Here is a 21240-nt window from a genome sequence, read left to right as displayed (position 1 = left end):
ATCAATACAGACACGAACTCGACATTATTTGCACGGGTCTGTACATCCGGTGGAACAACTGTTATCTTGATAGCTGTCGTTACACTGAAATAGCTTTTTGGATGGGACCTCTTTATTTATTTCATTTGTTTTTATCTCTTTGGGGTTAAAAAAAAAAGGATAAAAGTTTTTTCATCATCCATTACTCACGAGTTCAGTTCGAAATAAATCAAACAGGACAGATTCGTGATCAATTCGAATTCACGATCATGATTAGGTTGAATTATTTTCGAGCAGTTTTAGTAAATCTACAACGCAAACAAATATTGGAAGACGATTTGATTACAATTTAAGCATTTGTAAGAATTTAATGGCCTCTGGGCGGATCCCTTAACTTTTTTTTAATTGCCCTTGTAAGCAGACGAGCATACGGCCCGGTGGTGAGTGGTTACCGTCGCCCATGGACTTCAGCAATGCCAGGGGCAGAGCCAAGCCGCTGCCTACCGCTTCATACTCTCCACAAGCCTCTTTTGAAGAAGGACATGTCATAGCGCTCGGGAAACATTTTTGTGTGCTAAGTCCACAGATTTTTGTTCTTTTTTACCTACCTATTCGCTGGTGGTCTTAAGGACTATTCCAACTACGTGCGGATGGGTAGGTAAGTTCACGGACTTAACTTGAGAAAATCTGCTAACACTATCCCTATCAAGAGCAGCGCTTCGCAGAATATACAACTGGATTGGAATCGCGACCCACTGAGAAGATCGGGCGAAAAACTCAATGGGTTGGGTCTAGAGATGCAAAAGACTGAAAATTCAAATACATTCCAATTTATTTAGCTTTAACAGTATCAAGTATAAATTAAAGAATATATAGAAGAATATATAAAAATAAGCCTACCTACCCTACCTACGACAATTCATAATAAAAGTGTATTTTCCTTGAACCAGGAAGTACATGGCAGACTGTCGTCACGGGGATTACAATCATAAATCAAGGAAGTGAGGGAAATATTAATACCGCAGGGTAGGGATAGCGCCGCGAAAGTGATTTCCACATATAATACATACTAAGATCGTTGTAACGTAACATACAGAAAGAAATATTTAATGGTAATATTTATTGCATCAAATGACAATAAAGAGGCTTTTTCCAGGAAAATGTGGTAGTGTGGCTTGAATACCGAAATGAACCAAGTGAATATAAAATTCGATTTTTCAGCTTTGCTAGTTGCAATGGAATTAAAGGACTCTAATCCTGGAACAGCTACCAAAATGTTCTACTATGTAATTAACAAGTGCCCACGCAACGCCTTATATATAGAAGGAAACATTTCAACTTGTAATTCATTAAAACCCGCTGAATTTGTGGCCTGACTTACTTATCACTGACATCTTATTCTATGTCCTCAATTCTAAAAATCATACGTTCTGGTCCGTAGGGTCTATCATTGTTGCCAAATAATTCAAACTTTAACTTCAGAGCTTACTACCAGTGGCGGCACCATACTAAGACCACTTAACACCGGCATGGCTGCTGTAGGATGACAGATCTAGAGAAATAAATAAGCTCGCTAAGCCACTAAAAGCGTTCGAGATATAAAAAGTTTCCTGCTGGGTCTCGCCTTTCATTCACACCAATTTCTCTTCACGAAAAACTTTGAGCAAAAGACATATATAACGCCCGAAAATTTTAATTAAACTTGTCTTCATTGGCACCTACTATCCTTCATTTAAATAGTTACAGCGGTATAATTCGCAGCAATTCAATAACTGCGAATAATCCTCATGGCCATTCACACATAGTCAATACTTTACGTTATCCATAACCGTAGGGATGTAGCACTTTCCATTTTCACGTACTATGGCCATTGAAGCGAAAGAAATCTCATATGTTCTGTAGAAGAGCGGAGGGCTTGGGACGTGCTCAGATTACGAGACGAAATGAAAATAAACAACTCCACTCCACTCTGTCCATTAATAATAATACACTGACGCTCCGAAATTCTTGTAACTATTTATTAGATTTAGATTAATCACATTCTGGGATATTAATGTGGCTATGTATTTTGCGTGATAATTTACCTTCACAAATTATTAAAAGCGATGATATAGGGAGATTTGTGAGGAATAAAAATCTTTTCTGTCTCAAATCTCACAACGCGAGACGTTGAGATATTAGGTGGAAAGCTATTATATGACCTCTGTCCCAGAATTCAATACAAATCGATTTACTACTTCGCGGTAGAAATAGGCAGCATGGTGATACTTACCTGAGGCATCATACAGTACGCATACTACCAGTTAACACTGATTGGTGTCCCAATATACTGGTGGTAGGGCCTCTTGTACTGGTGGTAGGACCTCTTGGACTGGTGGTAGGACCTCTTGTGTGTCCGCACCACTACCCCACCTATTACTGCCGTGAAGCAGTAATGCGTTTCGACTTGAAGGGTAGGACAATCGTTGTAACTATACTGAGACCTTAAAACTTCTATCTCAAGGTGGGTGGCGCATTTACGTTGTAAATGTCTAGGGACTCCGGTAACCACATAACACCAGGTGGGCTGTGAGCTCGTCCACCCATTTAATCAAACAGAAAACGCTGCTGCCCAACAATATTTCTGATAAGAAGACAATAGCGATTCACGATAATTTCAACAATAGCTATGTACTTATATAGTAATTTTTACTTTTTGAACAGAAATAATTAAAAAGGACGTCATAAATATAAGTTGTAATTAAGATTATTTTTTATATCTACGACACTATCACTTTTATAGCTATATTACAATACATAAAAACTGATTTAAGACGCCATCTGTTTTAAACTTATGAAACTTATAATAAATAACAATAATCAACATAAGAAATCATTTTATTGTTAATTAATAAGTGCTGCGACCATTAATCGAAATAAAAACTATCCTATGGCCTAAGTTGGAACAAAACGCATATTTAAAAAAAAAAAAGTTAAAATCGGTTCAGTAGTTTCGGTGTCCATCGCGGACAAACAACGTGACACGTAATTTATATGTATATAAATGATTAAAGCTATTTTTGAAATTATCGTGAATAACTGTTGTCTTCTAATCAGAAATATTTTTATATTGAACATGAATTACGGTGTGTGGGTGATTTCCGGCAATTATTTATATTACACAAACAGGATAAGTAAGCAGTGGAAAAAAGGAGATAAAATACGTATGTAAAGACGCTACTGCCATATGGACGGATGATGGAAAAGCTTTCGCGTAGCTCAAGGTTGGCGATGTTTCATAACTGTATATGTTGGTCGATGATCCCATCAAAGAACGTAGTTCGACGATTCTAATCCAGATGAATATACCAGCAATTTAAACAAACCCCAGATATAAAACATTTAGAAAGTACCCAAATAAGGAATTTAAATCTAAAGTTTCAAAGTTTTTATTGGAAAATACCACTGACTTACCAGGTAGACCTGATAAATTCTGCTTTTTTATTGCCTGTGTAGGCAAAGCGGCGAACATACGGCCCATTGACATCAGCAATACCAGGTGCACAGACAAAACGCTGCCTGCTGCGAAACTACTCCGGTGCTCTAGTAAAGTTACTGCTTAGGATCTGATATACTTCTTTCTATCTTGTTGATATATCTTATTTTATCATGATAATTAACCATTAAAAAACATTTGCTAGTATATTTTCTTTAGAAATTGTATTTTTTTTTTATTGCTTAGGTGGGTGGGCGAGCTCACAACCCACCTGGTGTTAAGTGGTTACTGGAGCCCATAGACATCTACAACGTAAATGCGCCACCCACCTTGAGATATAAGTTCGAAGGTCTCAAGTATAGTTAATTACAACGGCTGCCCCACCCTTCAAACCGAAACGCATTACTGCTTCACGGCAGAAATAGGCAGGGTGGTGGTACATACCCGTGCGGACTCACAAGAAGTCCTATCACCATGGAATTATAACGTTGATCCCTAACATTGGTAAAAACAGTTGGCACCAACAAAAACTGTTTATAAAATTTTTAAACTTAAATTTTGTATTTCGCTGCGCAAATGTATGTATTTACATATGTATTAAATAACATTCGAAGCTTACACCCACATTGTTTGGCTTTCATCTCGCAGGATTTGTACAGAGCCGAGCTCCTGATCAAAAAAACAAACATTGAGAGAATACAAAATTTTCAAACGCGTAACTTATTCGTGTTTATTTGTGATGATTTTTTGCTGTACCAGTATAGCTGAGCGGGATTTACGCAACGAATCCCGCTTGAAGGTACCGTGTCCTTTAGACACCAAAGAAACATGCGTATCTGATGAAACATAAAAGTTATTCTTTTTTTTTTATTGCCCTTGTAGACAGACGAGCACACGGCCCACCTGATTGTGAGTGGTTACCGTCGCCCATGGACTTCAGCAATGCCAGGGGCAGAGCCGAGCCGCTGCCCACCGCAAATGCCTATTGGCAATCGATATTTCAGATTTTTACTGTTTAGGTTGACGAATTTATGTTGACAGCTTGTCTGATAAGGGTAACCGGAGCTCATAGCAAACAGATATGGCAAATGTAGACGAAAAACACCTACAAATAATAAAAATGTAAAATTAAACAAAAAAAAATAGTTTTAATAGTCTCTCAAGATTTAAGCAATAAAGAACCTTCTGACCGGCTAAGTTTACTAGTGAATAATATTACTTAGAAGAATATACGATAGGTTAATAGGATGCGGTTTGGTGGATTTTGAGATACGAAATACCTGTGCAAAACAAATCGATACTTTTATATTATGTGATTAACATAATGTTTAAATACTATTTTTGTACATAGGCAATGGTTACTTTTAAAATGAATTCTATGAATGTGTATTTTAAAAAGGCATTTCTGTATCCATTTTCTTACTGTAATTATTTGCCATTAATCTTCAAAACAAAAGTACGTATACGTTTTTTTTGTTCGTAAATAAATCCTTTGTAGTTTAATATGACCGTAAATATTCCGTTTTTAATAAAGAATTCCTCGTTCAAGAGTATGATATAACAGAATGCTTTTTCATACTCTCCAACAATTTTACGCCAGATGCTTCTCGCTCTTCGCCATAAAACATTCTTTAGGAACTTCTAAATTATAAATTTTATGTGGATTATACGTTTAGGTTTTTAAGCTGGAATTCTTCGGACATATTGCTCGTAAAGAGGGTCACAATCTTGAACAGCTGATGGTGACAGGAAAGGTGGATGGCAAACGTCCCAGAGGACGCAGTCCCACGAGATGGTCGGACCAAGTACGATCTTCTCTGAGCATCAATTTCCATAATGCCCTTCATGAAGCAAAGGATCGCGGCAGATGGAGGGAAGTCGTATGGGAGAAACTGATGCAGCGGGGGAGTCTCGACCCTCAGTAATGAGGAAAACGACGCGAGGATCTAGTCAACCACACGCGCCTTCATCGGAGTAAAACACAGCTCAGCTAATAATTGTAGACTAGAGGTCCCGCAGTAGTCGAAATTCGACTATAATTAATTGGAATTGTAAGTTTGTACACTATTATGATTGTATTTTATACCTCTATAATTACAAATTTCGCCACTATAAAAAATATTAACAAAGACAAACAATATTTAATCTATTCTCAATTTGACAACAGACGCCAAGAACAAAAGTTTGACAATAAATAGTATGCATGCGTGTGTGCGTCAAATACATAGTATGTAGTGTGTGTAATGTTTTCTTTATTGATGTAATGTATATTTAATGCATTGTTTAAAAAAATATTAGCATTGTGCACTTCTTCTCTATATTCTCTATAAGTGTGGAAATTTTCATACTCCTCCGTCCGCAATTTTCGTAAAAAGGGATACAAAGTTTTTGCTTCACGTATTAATATATAGATTATAAAACAAAAATTCTATAATAGTGTGTTTCAAAAAATAAAGTAATTAGTAGTACATTAAAAGAGACAACAATGTATGCATAGCATATACAAACATCAAAACAATGCATTTAGAAATAAATACCTGCTTCTAGAGTTACGGTACCTTCTAATAATTCTACAAGTTCATTAACAAAGTACTGGTGGTAGGACCTCTTGTGAGTCCGCACGGGTAGGTACCACCGCCCCGCCTATTTCTGCCGTGAAGCAGTAATGCGTTTCGGTTTGAAGGGTGGGGCAGCCGTTGTGACTATACTGAGACCTTAGAACTATATCCCAAGGTGTGTGGCGCATTTACGTTGTAGATGTCTATGGGCTTCAGTAACCACTTAACACCAGGTGGGCTGTGAGCTCGTCCACACATCTAAGCAATAAAAAAAAGAAAAATAAAAAAAAAGTTTCAATTCAGGAGTTTTTAATAAATTTTTGAAAACAAAAAAACAACGTTCTTTTTCACCCGCAATATAAACTATTTATTTTGGTCCAATTTACTCAGAATGTCCCACTTTTTCTACTACAGTTAGGGTTTAATGACGCGTTCACGTTACCGTGTGTTTTATACGAACAAGCCAAAGATAAATTCAGGAGTTACAGAGGCCTGGCGCTTTGATAACAAATCCTCTTTTGGTTGAGCTCACAGAGGGCGGCGACCTGCGGGGTACGAGGTTAGTGGAATAAACCAAATTGGAAAAGTTCGTAGTGAACGCTTCTGCTCTGTCATATAGCTCTCTGTAAACTTTAGATTGGATCCCAAATAGACGAAACTGTAAAACACGTTGACGGCAAAATGGCTCTTGGATTGTTTTTGTTTGTGTTATAATTGGACATACGATTGAGTTATGGGCGTTTACGGAAGGTAACGGAGATATTTCCGCTCGAAGTTAAGATAGTTTCTGTTATTGAAATACTTTTGGCTTTACTCTGTGATTTTGTAGTTTTGTAACTTCCTCCAAACTGCTGAGCGATAGAATAAAATTTTCATGGAAAGTAATAGTGCTCATCGTCATCATTGGCTAAAATAATTTTGATAGTATCTATGCAAATCAATGAATTTAACATACGTGCTTTCAGAATTTTATTTGAAACAATGACAATATTTTAAATTTAGTTGCGTGGCTCAAAGTATTCTAGATTTGTTCTATAAATGTTTTCGTGTACCCGTAATCTAATGTATACACGCCGTTTTGTTTCAAAGGCGGCCGCTGACCTGCGTCTTCAGTAATTTTTGTTTGTGCTTCATTGCGTGCAATATTTAACGATTTCACATTGCTGATTTAACATGGACTACATGCCATCATGACATTACTAGTTTTTCATAAAATCATTTTGATGATTTCGTTAAATTGTCGATTTGGCAGCGTTGATAATTTTCAGTATGAAATAAGCCGTTTGAATCAAATGTAGATCATTTATTTTTAATAAATAGGCTGTTTAAAAATAAAACCAACTCTTAATGCCGCTAAAACCCGTAGAAATCACAATAGTGCATTGATATAAAATATGTCCCCATCCATCAGAACGATACACGGTATTACTTACATCAGTGGTAATAAATAGTTCATTAAACAATGGTAATAAATAGTTCGTGCAGACCCACGACTCATTAGCGGCATTTCACATTTTATTACAATATATTTTAATTATCACTACAATATTTGAAGCCAGTTCTCTTCGGCTCTTTCATTGACGAACAATTTTAAAAAAAAAATATTGCCCCTGTAGGCAGATAAGCATAGGGGCCACCTGGCGATAATAGGTCACCATCGCCCATGGACTTCAGCAATGCCAGGAGAAGAGTCAAGCCACTGCCTACCATTAAGCACTCTCCACAAGCCTCGTTTGAAGAAGGACATGTCATAGCGCTCGGTTTAATGACTCATCGATTCTTGACTTATAAATGATGAATAAGATTAAATCGCAATTCAGCTAGGAATCCTCGAGGACTCCAATGAAAATCAGTCAATCGTGAATACATTAACAAAACGATCGCGTTCTAATGAAGCGTCCCACTCATTTATGAACGGACTGAATGAAGTACTCTCATGTAAATCATGTTCCTGAGTTAGCGACCGATTGAATTTATACGAATCATTAGTGTTCTTAGTTAAATGAAGGGTATTTATTGTGTTTCTGACATTAATTTATTTAAAACACTAATCTGAATTGAATACTAATCTACATAATCTTGAACTACTTTTTTGAGAATCAACTGTTTTATATTTAAATGGATCGGATTACGGAGTATTTCGCATTTTTTAATCGTTACTGGCATTTTTAAATTGGATAGATACAAATGATTACTGAAGTCCATAGACATTAATTACAACGTGATTACAATTGGATATGAAATCGAAATATCAATTGTAGTGTACTGCTGCCCGACACCTCAAAGCCCCTTCGCAGAAGCAATTTGTGAACGCGTGTGTGTACACAGTATTTCGCGAGAAAAATTGGTACTTTTTTGAAATATTTTAATTGAGAAATTAGGTAATTGCATCAGTCAGTCAACGGGGCACGACTACACTAAAGCAATAAGTATCTAATGTTTCTTCTCACTTCAAACGTTTATACTAGATTGATACTTAATTATATTAGTGCAAAATACGATATAACCTCAAAAATCAAGATAAAAAACTGCGTTAGCGTTATGATGTTGACAATGCAGTGCCAAGTCCCCCGCGACATCACGAAGAATAGTATACAAAATAACAATTCAATCCCCCGATTTTAGCCTTATACAGACTAAGTGTTGTGGCGAAAACAGCAGAAAAACAATTAATCTGTCATCTTTCATTAAACTCATCAAGATGCCTTTCAAAACGCGAAATTCAACCTGTCCAATCAGATCAGACTTCGCGACGAAGCCACGATAAGATGTATTATTTAAAAAAAAAAGAAAAAGTTTTAATTAAGAAAATAAGTTGTGAAACGTCCGAACGAATAAATAAATTATCGAAGGCGGTCAAAGTCGAGCGTCGTGAATTAACGAGGAAAACCGCGGCCCGCCTTCCTTTGGCTTCGACAAATTTAATGGCGCCGCCGTTGATCAAATGATTAAGCTAAAGTAATTATGGATTCTACGTGGGAAATTTTGCGAAGAGCCCGTTAATATTCGTTTCAAGAAAAAGAAAAAAAAACTGCTTTGATGAATGGACGAGATAATTTTCCAGTATATGAATATAGCATAGAATATGCAGAAGCAAAATCCCAACATCCATCCATAGCTAATTAAAAAAAGACACTGCAAGCTATGAATATTTTCATTTAAATGATTTAAAAAAAACATTACATGGGCTATTTTCTTGAATCTACATTATTTAACTATTGTTTAGACAATTTTATGTTGATAAATCCATTACCGAAGAAGGTGAATAAGTAGTCTTCTTTTACGTCTACACAGCCGCGTTTCAAAGTAAAGGGATGTTTTTTGTAAGCTAGTGCTTTAATTACATATGTCCATGAACTGCTAAACTATGAATAAATACCGTGGTGTAAAACTAAACTCCTATGTTTTTTGCGTAGCTGGTTAGATGTATTGTTAAATGACCGCGCTGTAACTACATTTCGGAAAACGCAGCGGTGTTGCATTCCAGTTTACATGTTAAGGTTACTTTTGTTTCGGCTGTAACTTCGATTTCATGTCCGTTAATTCCTTAAAAAGTGAAGCTTTGAGCACCTGCATGCCAAATAAAAAACAATCCAAGACATATAAAAATATCACCAACTTATAACAAACACTACTGTACTAGGCTGCAAAGCCGACGTCGAAAATAAAAGATTATTTGCACATTAATTATCGAGAAACAGAAGACGTTGCTATTAATTCTATGAAATTGAGTAGCATACTGAGTAGCATCCCTATTTCTTTAAGTTCACAAAATAGGGTCATCAATATTTTATTGTTCCATGAAGCTGATAAAACGGCCGAGCCTTTGGAATCTTTTTCATTTACTTCATTGCAGTTTTTTACCTCCCCGTTTCATTTCGCCCATTTCCTCTTAATTTTGAACATTGTTATGATTACCATGACAAAAAAAAACTTCACAATTTTTATTCATAAGCTTCTTCAAACGAGGCTTATGGAGAGTACGTAACGCTAGGCAGCGGATTGGCTCTGCTCCTGGCCTTGCTGAAGTCCATGGGCGACGGTAACCACTTACCATCAGGTGGGCCGTATGCTCGTCTGCCTACAAGGGCAATAAAAAATTGATTTTGAAGTCGTCGTGGCCTAAAGGATAAGACGTCCGTTGCATTCGTAGCGATGCACCGGTGTTCGAATCCCGCAGGCGGGTACCCATTTTTCTAATGAAATACGTACTTAACAAGTGTTCACGATCGGCTTCCACGGTGAAGGAATAACATCGTGTAATAAAAATCAAACCCGCTAAATTATAATTTGCGTAATTACTGGTGGTAGGACCTCATGTGAGTCCGCACGGGTAGGTACCACCACCCCGCCTATTTCTGCCGTGAAGCAGTAATGCGTTTCGGCTTGAAGGGTGGGGCAGCCGTTGTAACTATACTGAGACCCTAAAACTTATATCTCAAGGTGGGTGGCGCATTTACGTTGTAAATGTCTATGGGCGCCAGTAACCACTTAACACCAGGTGGGCTGTGAGCTCGTCCATCTACCCAAGCAATGTTTGAGCACACAAAAGTACACCTCTATTTTAAATTGCTATCGCTTAGGTAAATCATCAACGAGTAATCCTATACAATTTAGACATCACATTGACTATCGTCCCGTCAATCTCCGGGAAAATGTAAAAGTTAACAAGCTTCGCATCAGTATACATAGATAACAAGCCCTCGTAAATATACGCCTTCTTTGAAGCCTAAAGAATGGGGATACCAACAAAAAACGGGTCTCCGGAATCGCTTTGATCGTCCTCGTTACATTATCTGTGGCTTTTTATATGGATACTTTATGAAAAGTTATTTGGAATGTACGTAAAGGGCAATGTTCGGTCTTGTCCTGGAAATACTTAATGTGGAAAATGTGTTAGTCGGTTTATACGAAACTGTTATGTTACAAAACTATGAATGCGTTATTCCTGATCTCACACAGCTACCAAGTCTCGTGGATAATGATGCAATGCGAACAATACAACCAAACGAAGTCTTCATTTCCACACTAAAGAAAAAAATCTCAAGTGCCATCGAAAATATAAAGAACCAATTTATTTCAAATTTATAAGCCGATTATATTTATTTCCTCGAACAATATTTTTTTATTTTATATTTTATTAATCACTAAAGCTTCGTTGATTAAAACGCGATGCCAGCTTATTTACGGAGGGTGGATCTGTTGAGTATATTGGAAGCCATGGTGTTATAACTGAACAGACCAATTCTGTCACACAGCAATTATGCGTTCCGACCACTGAAGTAGGAAACCTATGGAAATGAAACGTCAACAAAAAATTCGTGCCACTGTGACGTCATCTGGCCACAAAACATGGCGGTTATAGTGCTGCCCAGAAGATTTTAATGTTAGTAGGTTTTATCGATAAACGTTCTTGGCTTATTTTATTTTAAATATTGTTGAGTATGAATGTATTTGTAGAATTTATACTTTAATAGGAAGTAAGTATATTGTTATGTGCAAAGATAATGTGATTCAGATATTATGTGAAATCTAAGACGAGTTCGTGCTTCAAATTTTCCAAGTAAACGATATGATGATTTTTAAAATTTGCTACACTTAATTTATAAAGTTGTCATTTGCCGCAAAACATAAAGATATGGCATAGTACAGTGCCATCAGCCCATTTCTAGCATGCTGAATGTTATCGTATTTTGAGTACGTGTTTTTCTTAGACTATTACAATCTATTTTAATTGTTTTGCTGACTCTAAAGTCCGTAACACACTACAGCAGCGCACCTCAAAGAAGGTGCACCGCACTACCGCACCGCACGCAAATTTTAAACTTATCAAGGGACCGCCTGATAAAAAAAAACACCTACAGAACATTTATTCGTTAATGAAATTACAAACGTCATTCCTTGTGACTTCCTCTCTAAAATCACTTAATTAATAAATATTTAACGAATTTACAATAGTGTTTTACTCACTGCGGAATAAAACTATTTTATTTAAATAGTTCCGAAGAGATTTTGTCGGTAGCCTTTTTCCCGAAATATCTAAACAGAATGTCTAAATATGTTTTGATGACATATTTTAAAGAGGTATTTATGATTAGTGTCATGATGAATAGATTCCGACCGAAAAATGGTGTCCGATTTTTCGGATGATTAATTTAAATATAACTAGTCAGGTCATAAGTATTGTCACACAGTAAAAACTTTTCTTTTAGAATGCTGGCCACAAAAAAGTTTATTGAATTCGAATTTCGAATTGTTCATGAAAATAAAAATGTATACTTTTAGAATTTTACTCATTTTTAAATATGGAGTGGACGCTTAAAGAAGACCGTGTTGCAGTAATTGCGTTGCATCGTTGCGGTTACGCGCCAATTCAAATTTTTAACATACTGAAAAATTTGAATATAACCAAAAGATTCGTTTATCGTACCATCAAACGATACAATGAAGACTCTAGTGTAGATGACAGGTCAAGAAGTGGTCGCCCTCGGTCTGTTAGGACTCCAGCAGTGATAAAAGCTGTGAAGGCGCGAATTCAAAGAAATCCCAAACGTAAGCAGAAACTGTTGGCCCTTCAGATGGGGTTAAGCAGAACCACGGTGAAAAGGGTGTTAAATGAAGACGTAGGGCTTCGGGCATATCGAAGAAAAACAGGACATCGTTTGAATGCTCGTCTAATGGACCTGAGTGAGACTGAAGAGATGCCGCGCTTTGTTGAAGCGGTACGCGGGAAAAAAAATATCGGGAAATTCTTTTTTCGGATGAAAAAATTTTTACCGTAGAAGAGAGCTACAACAAACAAAATGATAAGGTGTACGCACACAGTAGTGAAGAAGCGAGCAACCGTATTCCGCGTGTCCAACGAGGTCATTTCCCATCCTCGCTCATGGTATGGTTGGGAGTTTCTTATTGGGGCTTAACAGAGGTACATTTTTGTGAGAAAGGTGTAAAAACGAATGCAGTTGCGTATCAAAATACAGTCCTGACGAACCCTGTGGAACCTGTTTCTCATACCATGTTCAATAACAGGCACTGGGTATTCCAACAAGATTCGGCGCCAGCTCATAGAGCGAAGAGCACACAAGACTGGCTGGCGGCGCGTGAAATCGACTTCATCCGGCACGAAGACTGACCCTCCTCCAGTCCAGATTTGAATCCGTTAGATTACAAGATATGGCAACACTTGGAGGAAAAGGCGTGCTCAAAGCCTCATCCCAATTTGGAGTCACTCAAGACATCCTTGATTAAGGCAGCCGCCGATATTGACATGGACCTCGTTCGTGCTGCGATAAACGACTGGTCGCGCAGATTGAAGGCCTGTATTCAAAATCACGGAGGTCATTTTGAATAAACTTTAGTGTCATAAGAATCTATGTTTTGTTAAGTTCATTTTGGTATATGAATGGTTACATAATGAATAAACTTGTTTCAATTATTTTACATTAAACATTTGACAGAATTTATGACCTGACTAGGTATATAGATAATAGTTTTGGGGCATCGACTTTTTTGAGATCCTATAAAATACATTTTAATTATTATTTTTGTATGTTCTAAGCATGATAAATTATGAAATTGTATATAAGCAATCATATTAAATCGATATCAAAGTCAATAATTAATGTACAACCCAAAACAGACGGCCGAACTGACGTGACAATGACATTTGGTGCGCTCAACATGGCGGATTTTCGGCCTTATTAGACGGAGACGGAGATATTTACGTATATTCATGTTTCATTTTATGTACGCACTGAAATACTGTTATATTGTTTTCCTGCGAGTTAAAGTGCTGAGTAAGAACGAGATAGATATATGTTTATGTGTGTGCCTTCAAAATGGGTGCTATTTATATATGCAATTGTACGTATAGAACAATATGTCGTGTCCCTACTATTTAGGTCTATGGTTCCGACCTGCGAATAGACTTATTATTTATTCGTAGGTTCCGACTTTCACGGATAGGTCGGTAATCATTTCTATTGCCCTTGTAGGCAGACGATCATACGGCCCACCTGATGGTGAGTGGTTACTGTCGCCCATGGACTTCAGCAATGCCAGGGGCAGAGCCAAGCCGCTGCCTACCGTGAAATACTGTCCACAAGCCTCGTTTGAAGAATAACATGTCATAGCGCACGCACGAGTCAAAAAAGATCTCTGGAAATGCATTATGGATGTACGCAGTGGCTCCAGGTAGAAAAAAAAAAAAAAAGGTAGTATGGATGAACTCTAAGCCGGTGGCGGGCCGTGCGATGGTAAAAATGAGATGATAGCTTTCCGGCTGCTTCTTCTTCATCCGCGTGGACAACACTTTATATAACATGGGCCGTCCTCAGGAGTGGGGTAAAATATAAATATTTCGAGGGTCTTCCTAATTTCGTCACGTTATTACGGATCCTCCGGATCCATTAACGGTGCTTTTAGGTACCACAAGCAACGGTCACCGTCCTCTTCGAACCCGTCGCTTACGACGAGGGGCTCGACGAGCGAATTAACCCACAGACACAGCCCACTGAGTTTCTCGCCGGATCTTCTCAGTGGGTCGCGTTTCCGATCCGGTGGTAGATTCTGCGAAGCACTGCTCTTGCTAGGGTCAGTGTTAGCATTACTCCGGTTTGAGCCCCGTGAGCTCACCCACATGCTAGGACGAAGCTGAAATAGCCTCTCAAGAATATCAGCATAGGTAGGAATAAAAAATTATTTCGTCAAAATCCGTTCAGTGGTTTGAGCGTAAAGATGTGACAAGCAAACTTACCTTCGTATTAATAGTACCGTTTGCAATGTAACTTCTAATATCATGCAGTACAAAATTACTTTTTTTATATTATGCGAACAAACAAACAGAAAGAACATAATTCAAACGGTCGTTGGGTTTGTTTAATTTTCCTTAATTACATCTTCTTTATTTTTAATTTTTTGCTTCAATTTTTCAAATTTCTTCGGAAACTGGTTCTACTGGTTTATTAATTAATACTAGAGGTCTCGCAGTAGTCGAAATTCGACTATAATTAATTGGAATTGTAAGTTTGTACACTATTATTATTGTATTTTATACTTCTATAATCACAAATTTCGCCAAGACTACACTATAAAAAAATTAACAAAGACAAACAATATTTAATCTATTCTCAATTTGACCACAGACGTCAAGAACAAAAGTTTGACAATAAATAGTATGCATACGTGTGTGCGTCAAATACATGGTATGTAGTGTGTGTAATGTTTTCTTTGTTGATTTAATGTCTCTTTTATGCATTATTTTAAAAAAATATTAGCATTGTGCACTTCTTCTCTATATTCGCTATAAGTGTGGAAAATTTCATACTCCTCCGTCCGCGCAATTTTCGTAAAAAGGGATACAAAGTTTTTGCTTCACGTATTAATTAATTAATATATTCATTTTTATACTTCAACTCACACGTACGACTGTACGTCACTAAACTCCTACACGGCTGGACCGATATGAATGAATTTTTGTGTATGCATTCACAGGACAACGTATGTCGGGTCCGCTAGTATGCTTAAATATTATATTTAAATCGTTCAAGACTTCTTGCGTCTTTTCAAAGTCGAACCCTGTAGCGTCTACCGTTTTCGATGGGTTTTAGACTGTTAATGGTGCGGATATACGTAGGTTTTTTTTATTTTATGAAATGAATTGAAATGATTTTTTTATTGCCCTTGTAGGCAGACGAGCATACGGCCCACCTGATGGTGAGTGGTTACCGTCGCCCATGGACTTCAGCAATGCCAGGGGCAGAGCAAGCCGCTGCCTACCGCTTAATACTCTCCACAAGCCTCATTTGAAGAAGGACATGTCATAGCGCTCGGGAAACACATATATAATATATGTATATTATATATGTGTTATTTATGTGTAATAGGTAGTTACATATATAGTATTTGACATTTATAATATTACATATCACATATATAATAATATACATACTATATTAGTTAAGGATTACGACGGTAGTTCTCAAAGACAGCGGCAGCCTGTGTGTTGTCTATCATCACAGTTAATCACTTAACATCAGATCGACCGTGATTTAATCCTGCCCAACTAAATTAACTTTTATATACTAGTAAAACGTTCTGATTACCGTAATCTATCACTGCCGTTTTCGCGATTTCCCAATACAGTAAATAATTGTTTTTCACGGAGACAAATTTCTTTTACAATTAGATACCTCCATCGCTCGAGCGGTAAACAAATTGAGGGCTCTTTAAAGATAACTCGATATAGCCTGCGGAGCTTCTAATTAATTAGAGTGTATTCTGCCGGGCGGTACAACCTAACCTTGTTAGGCAAGAATTCCTAGCTGCTTTCTTTGCAACGATACAATAAATCGATTAAACAAAGGTGGTCTTAAAAACAAAAACTTCATATTTATTTTTGTTCGTCTGAATGAATGTATGGTTTGATTAATAACTATACTGAGACCTTAGAACTCATATGTCAAGGTGGGTGGTGCATTTACGTTGTAGATGTCTATGGGTTCCAGTAACCACTTAACACCAGGGGGGCTGTGAGCTCGTCCACACATCTAAGGAATAAAAAAAAAAAAAAATTAATACACTTGCACACAGTCTTTGGTTTAATTATTAATATTAATTTTAATCAAGTTTGCATTTCATATATTTACATTTAACATTATTTGTTTCAAAACAAACAGTTCACATAAAATGTTATTTGTCTTAATCACTTAACTTTAATTATCAAAAACCATTGTCAAATATCAAATAACGTTCCATCATTACTATGGCGGCTTACATTAGTTTACATCATTCCAAAAAAAGACATTAACATATCAGAAATTACAGAGGATACATCTTTTTTAGAACTATAATATAAACTCAACACTTATTATCGTTTATTGTATTAAAAACATAAAAAGTTTTTTTATAATTTTAATGTACACTTTACGTTATTATTTTCCAAATGTAAAGCAACAGTTATTAGGTTAAGGCACGCCCTCGATGAAATAGCCACGCGATAAAAATATGTTCTCACTGAAACTTTCATTCTGGCAGCTTTCAACTTGTTCCGCTTATTCAATTTACGTTCTAAAGCGCAGATTGGGTGTGATGTAAAAGTTTCCCGGCTCTAAAGAAAATTAACTTAGCGTCGATGGATGCAATTTCCCAACATGAAAACGAATAGCGGATGAAAGTTTTAACGTTCGTATTGAGTTCGATTTCTATGTAATAATATAAGAAATAGTACAGTCGAAACATTGCAATCGATTTGGTCAATTGCACTTTTATTAACTTTGTATGCGTATATTTAGTAAATTCATTATTGTGTTATTGGTGGAGTGCGGATTTAGTAAATTCATTATTGGTTATATGTGGAGTGCTACGTGGTAGAGGAAGTTATGGAAGCGAGTGCTCATTGGGTACCGGGCGCCTGGGGACCATGCCGTGTTGCCATTGAGACCACGGCACCTCTGCCTCCCGGTGAACTGAACATTTTTAAGCTCGTAATTGTATCACCGGCTTGCCCATTTCTGCCGCGAAACAATATTGCGTTCGGGTTTAAAGGGTGGATGGAACCTTACAAAAAAAATTATATCTCATATGTCAAGGTGATTGGCAACATCCCTATAAACTTCAGTAGCTACTAAACACCATGTGTATCGATAGCTCTTCGTCGAATCTACACAAATTTGTTTATCAAATGAATATTGTTGTTTAATAAATACTTACTATGTAGATTCAACATTATTTTACACACTGGCCACAAGCCACAAGATAACTCTTAGGCTTTATCCCATTGCGGGATGCCAAATACGACTTATCACTCAGCTTCTTTACACACCAGTTTTGTGTAATTACGACAAAGTAAAATAAATATGTGAATGATTAAAAGTGTGCCAATAGGAAAATAAAAATTCACAGTTAATCCAAATAGGTATGAGCAAAACACATAATTGCTGAATATGTACATATAATAAATGTTTTTAATAATATAAGATGATTAAGGTATAATGGCTTCTTGGACAGGAATCCTTGAAAGTAATAATACCCTGGCAATCATTTTGTTAACTTTTAAAAACAATGCAATGAGTCACTTGAAATACAACAAACAATCTGTATAATATTTAATAATAATACAAAATATAAAGCCTTCTATGTAACGAAATTCAATTTTTGGAACATACAAAGCTAGCTTTACTTAAAAAAATTTGATTAATATTAAACGATCGTTTGAAATTTCCTCGGGCTATTCATTGACTTTAATACAAACAACTCCAATATTACTTATACCAAATCAAATACGACTTTGAATGAAATCTACCACAAGCGCAATCATAAAAGCGCACATTGTAATGGTAATCCATTGTTACAGAGTCCGTTGTGAACGATGGTGAATACTCCGCGTACGTGGGCCCCTGGGCTGAATGCAAACTCATGGGGCAGGGGGAGCACGCCACGAGGACCGTTGAAAGGTAAAACTTTTCACTTCCCCCGGTACGGTCTGAATAGTTCGGACCGCAAATGAAAAGTTTCGCTCCACTGACGCTGTGAGGACTTATTTATTGTATGTTTCTTATTTACATTAATTCGCTAAGTTATTTTTTTGTATAGCATTTATTAACCTTAAATAAGTTTTATTTATTATGTCTGGTAATTCGTATTTTATGTATTTCTCTATTACTTTAAAATCGTGCCAATGATCTACATACCTAATAAAAAGTATTCCAATCAAACATTGATGCATAGATAATACACATAAATTAGTTATAGATAAGCAACTCAAGCGCTCAACAAAAATGTTTACGGGCGTCGGCCACTAGATGGCTTCACTTCGATTAGTTTCTCATTGCTCCTGTAAATGGTAGTAACATATTAACTATCCTATATTTTATTTTTAATGAAGGATTTTGTAAATATTCAGACACCACAAATTGATAAATTTTAATCGATTTCTCTATAACTAATAGATATGTACTTGTATGATATATTAAATTTTTATTTTATGTGTTTAGTTGTACAATAATTAAATGCCTTAACTTGAACAACATATAAGTTTAGGGGCATCTGCTACAAGAATATCGACATCTTTCCATACAATAAAAATAGTCTTAAAGTATCGCAGTTTCAGATAATTTAATTTAAAACTTAATAATAAAAATTTTAATGCTCACCAGATATCTAAGACCGGAAGCCAACTCTTTAGTTCACACGCCTTCATTGGGTATACAACGTCGCCAAGTGCAGTGTCGTTACAAGGATGGCAAGTTTGTCGAAAACATGTAAGCAACAACATTTATTAACACCCTACTAAAATAACTTGCTATTTGATGTAGATTTAAATCATAATACATACAAAACTCGCATCGCACCGCCCGCTACCGGAGCAGTGTTCATTTATAAATACTACCTCGAACTACAGATATATGTTCTGCCACGTACCATCCGACTTTGCATAGCTTATGGAGCGTAGTCAGCAGTAGGTAGCGGCTTAGCTCTACCCCTGAAATTACTGACGTCTATGAGCAACTCTAATCACTCACCATCAGGTGGTTGTTAACACACTACTAAAATAAACTGCTATTCTATGTAAATTTTAATAAAATAAGAACAGAACTTTCATCGCACCGCCCGCTACGGGAACAATGTTCATTTATACTACCTAGCACTACAGAGATCTTTTCTGCCCCGTACCATCCGACTTTGGATATCTTACGGAGAGTAGTTAGCGGTAGGAATCGGCTTAGCTCTGCCCCTGAGATTACTGACTTGTGTAAGCGACACTAAACACTCACCATCAAGCTAGCTGTACGTACAAGAGCAAAAAAAGAAGCATTTTATAAATCTTACTTAATTAGCTTACTTAGCTTATTTACTTAGGAGCTTTTTTTTTAATGCTTAGATGGGTCACAGCCCACCTGGTGTTAAGTGGTTACTGGAGCCCATAGACATCCACAACGTAAATGCGCCACCCACCTTTAGATATAAGTTCTAAGGTCTCAGTATAGTTACAACGGCTGTCCCACCCTTCAAACCGAAACGCATTACTGCTTCACGGCAGAAATAGGCAAGGCGGTGGTACCCATCCGCGCGGACTCACAAGAGGTCCTACCGCCAGTAATAAAGTAATAAAATGCCTCCAAATCCTGATTAAATCTTATTTACACGTATAGTTACATTATATTTTTAAGAAGAAGAAGAAGAAGAAAATCTTTATTCGCCAGAAATATAGTTTACAAGATATTGTGGATATAGGACATAGTTTCATATATTTCGCCTGTTTAGGCATGCGAAAATTTAACTTATTTTTATATTAATTCTAACACAAAATTTACTAAATCTATCTATTTTTACATTCTATCACTTCTTATTCTAATATTTTATTATGTACAACATTTATCATTTAAAAACTCTTGCACACTATAATAAGCCTTATCTATTAGCCATAAATATAATTTTCTTTTAAATTGAGTTAGTGGAAGATCTCTTATGCTGTTTGGTATCTTATTAAATATTCTTATAGTCATAGGATAACAGTTTGTATGGTAGCAGCGAGTATTTATATTTGGTAACATGAGTTTAGTAGGGTATCTTGTATTAAATTGACAGTACTCACCATACGATTTATATAATTGTGGGTGCTTTTTAACAAACAAACAACATTCTTGTATATATATGGATGGTGCAGTCAAAATATTATGTTTTTGGAAGAATGGTTTACAAGAAGTCAGAGGATGAATATTGCACATAGCACGAACACATTGCTTTTGTGCAATGAACACTCTATTTATGTGACTAAAATTTCCCCAGAGGGGTATACAGTATCTGATATAAGTAAACTCTATGGGTCTCTTTACTAATACAGATATCGTAGCTGCCTAAAGGAAAATTTATAAAAGTGAGGCTCACAGTTAAAACAGTTTCAACAATTTTCAATACTCCTCCTTCAGTCCTACTCGTTTTGGCGCATGATCGTGACCACCTATAACGTTTGCCCTCACGATTTTGTGCCAACTAATTCTATCTTCGGCTAATCAATCTCCAACTAACAAATCTTATAATAAAATAGGAAGACTGGGCTATGGGTATATTTTTCGAACGTAATGTTTCGAATCATGGAAAAAACCAACAATGTGTATCTAAATTAAAACGTGTCTAAGTTTTTTTTAACATATAACTTCCACAGCAAAAGAAGTATTATCATGAATTAACTTCGTTCAAAATTATTAGTGACTAGCTGACCCGGCAGAC

General features: G+C 36.5%; 1 protein-coding gene across 1 annotated transcript in view; it reads left to right on the top strand.

Moving 5' to 3' along the window:
* Positions 1 to 21240, top strand: part of LOC114253363 (thrombospondin type-1 domain-containing protein 7A) — a 118700-nt gene that overhangs the window by 59010 nt on the left and 38450 nt on the right. Inside the window, exons 3-4 of the mRNA XM_089734282.1 lie at positions 18365 to 18464; positions 19167 to 19271. Coding sequence (XP_089590408.1) covers positions 18365 to 18464; positions 19167 to 19271 — 205 coding nt within the window. The remainder of the gene's footprint in view (positions 1 to 18364; positions 18465 to 19166; positions 19272 to 21240) is intronic.

The sequence above is a fragment of the Bombyx mandarina genome, chromosome 17, assembly GCF_030267445.1.
Source record: "Bombyx mandarina strain Sakado chromosome 17, ASM3026744v2".
In the NCBI taxonomy this organism is placed as follows: Eukaryota; Metazoa; Arthropoda; class Insecta; order Lepidoptera; family Bombycidae; genus Bombyx; species Bombyx mandarina.
Note: the sequence above shows the minus strand (reverse complement) of the source record. Positions and strands in the feature narration are given on the sequence as shown.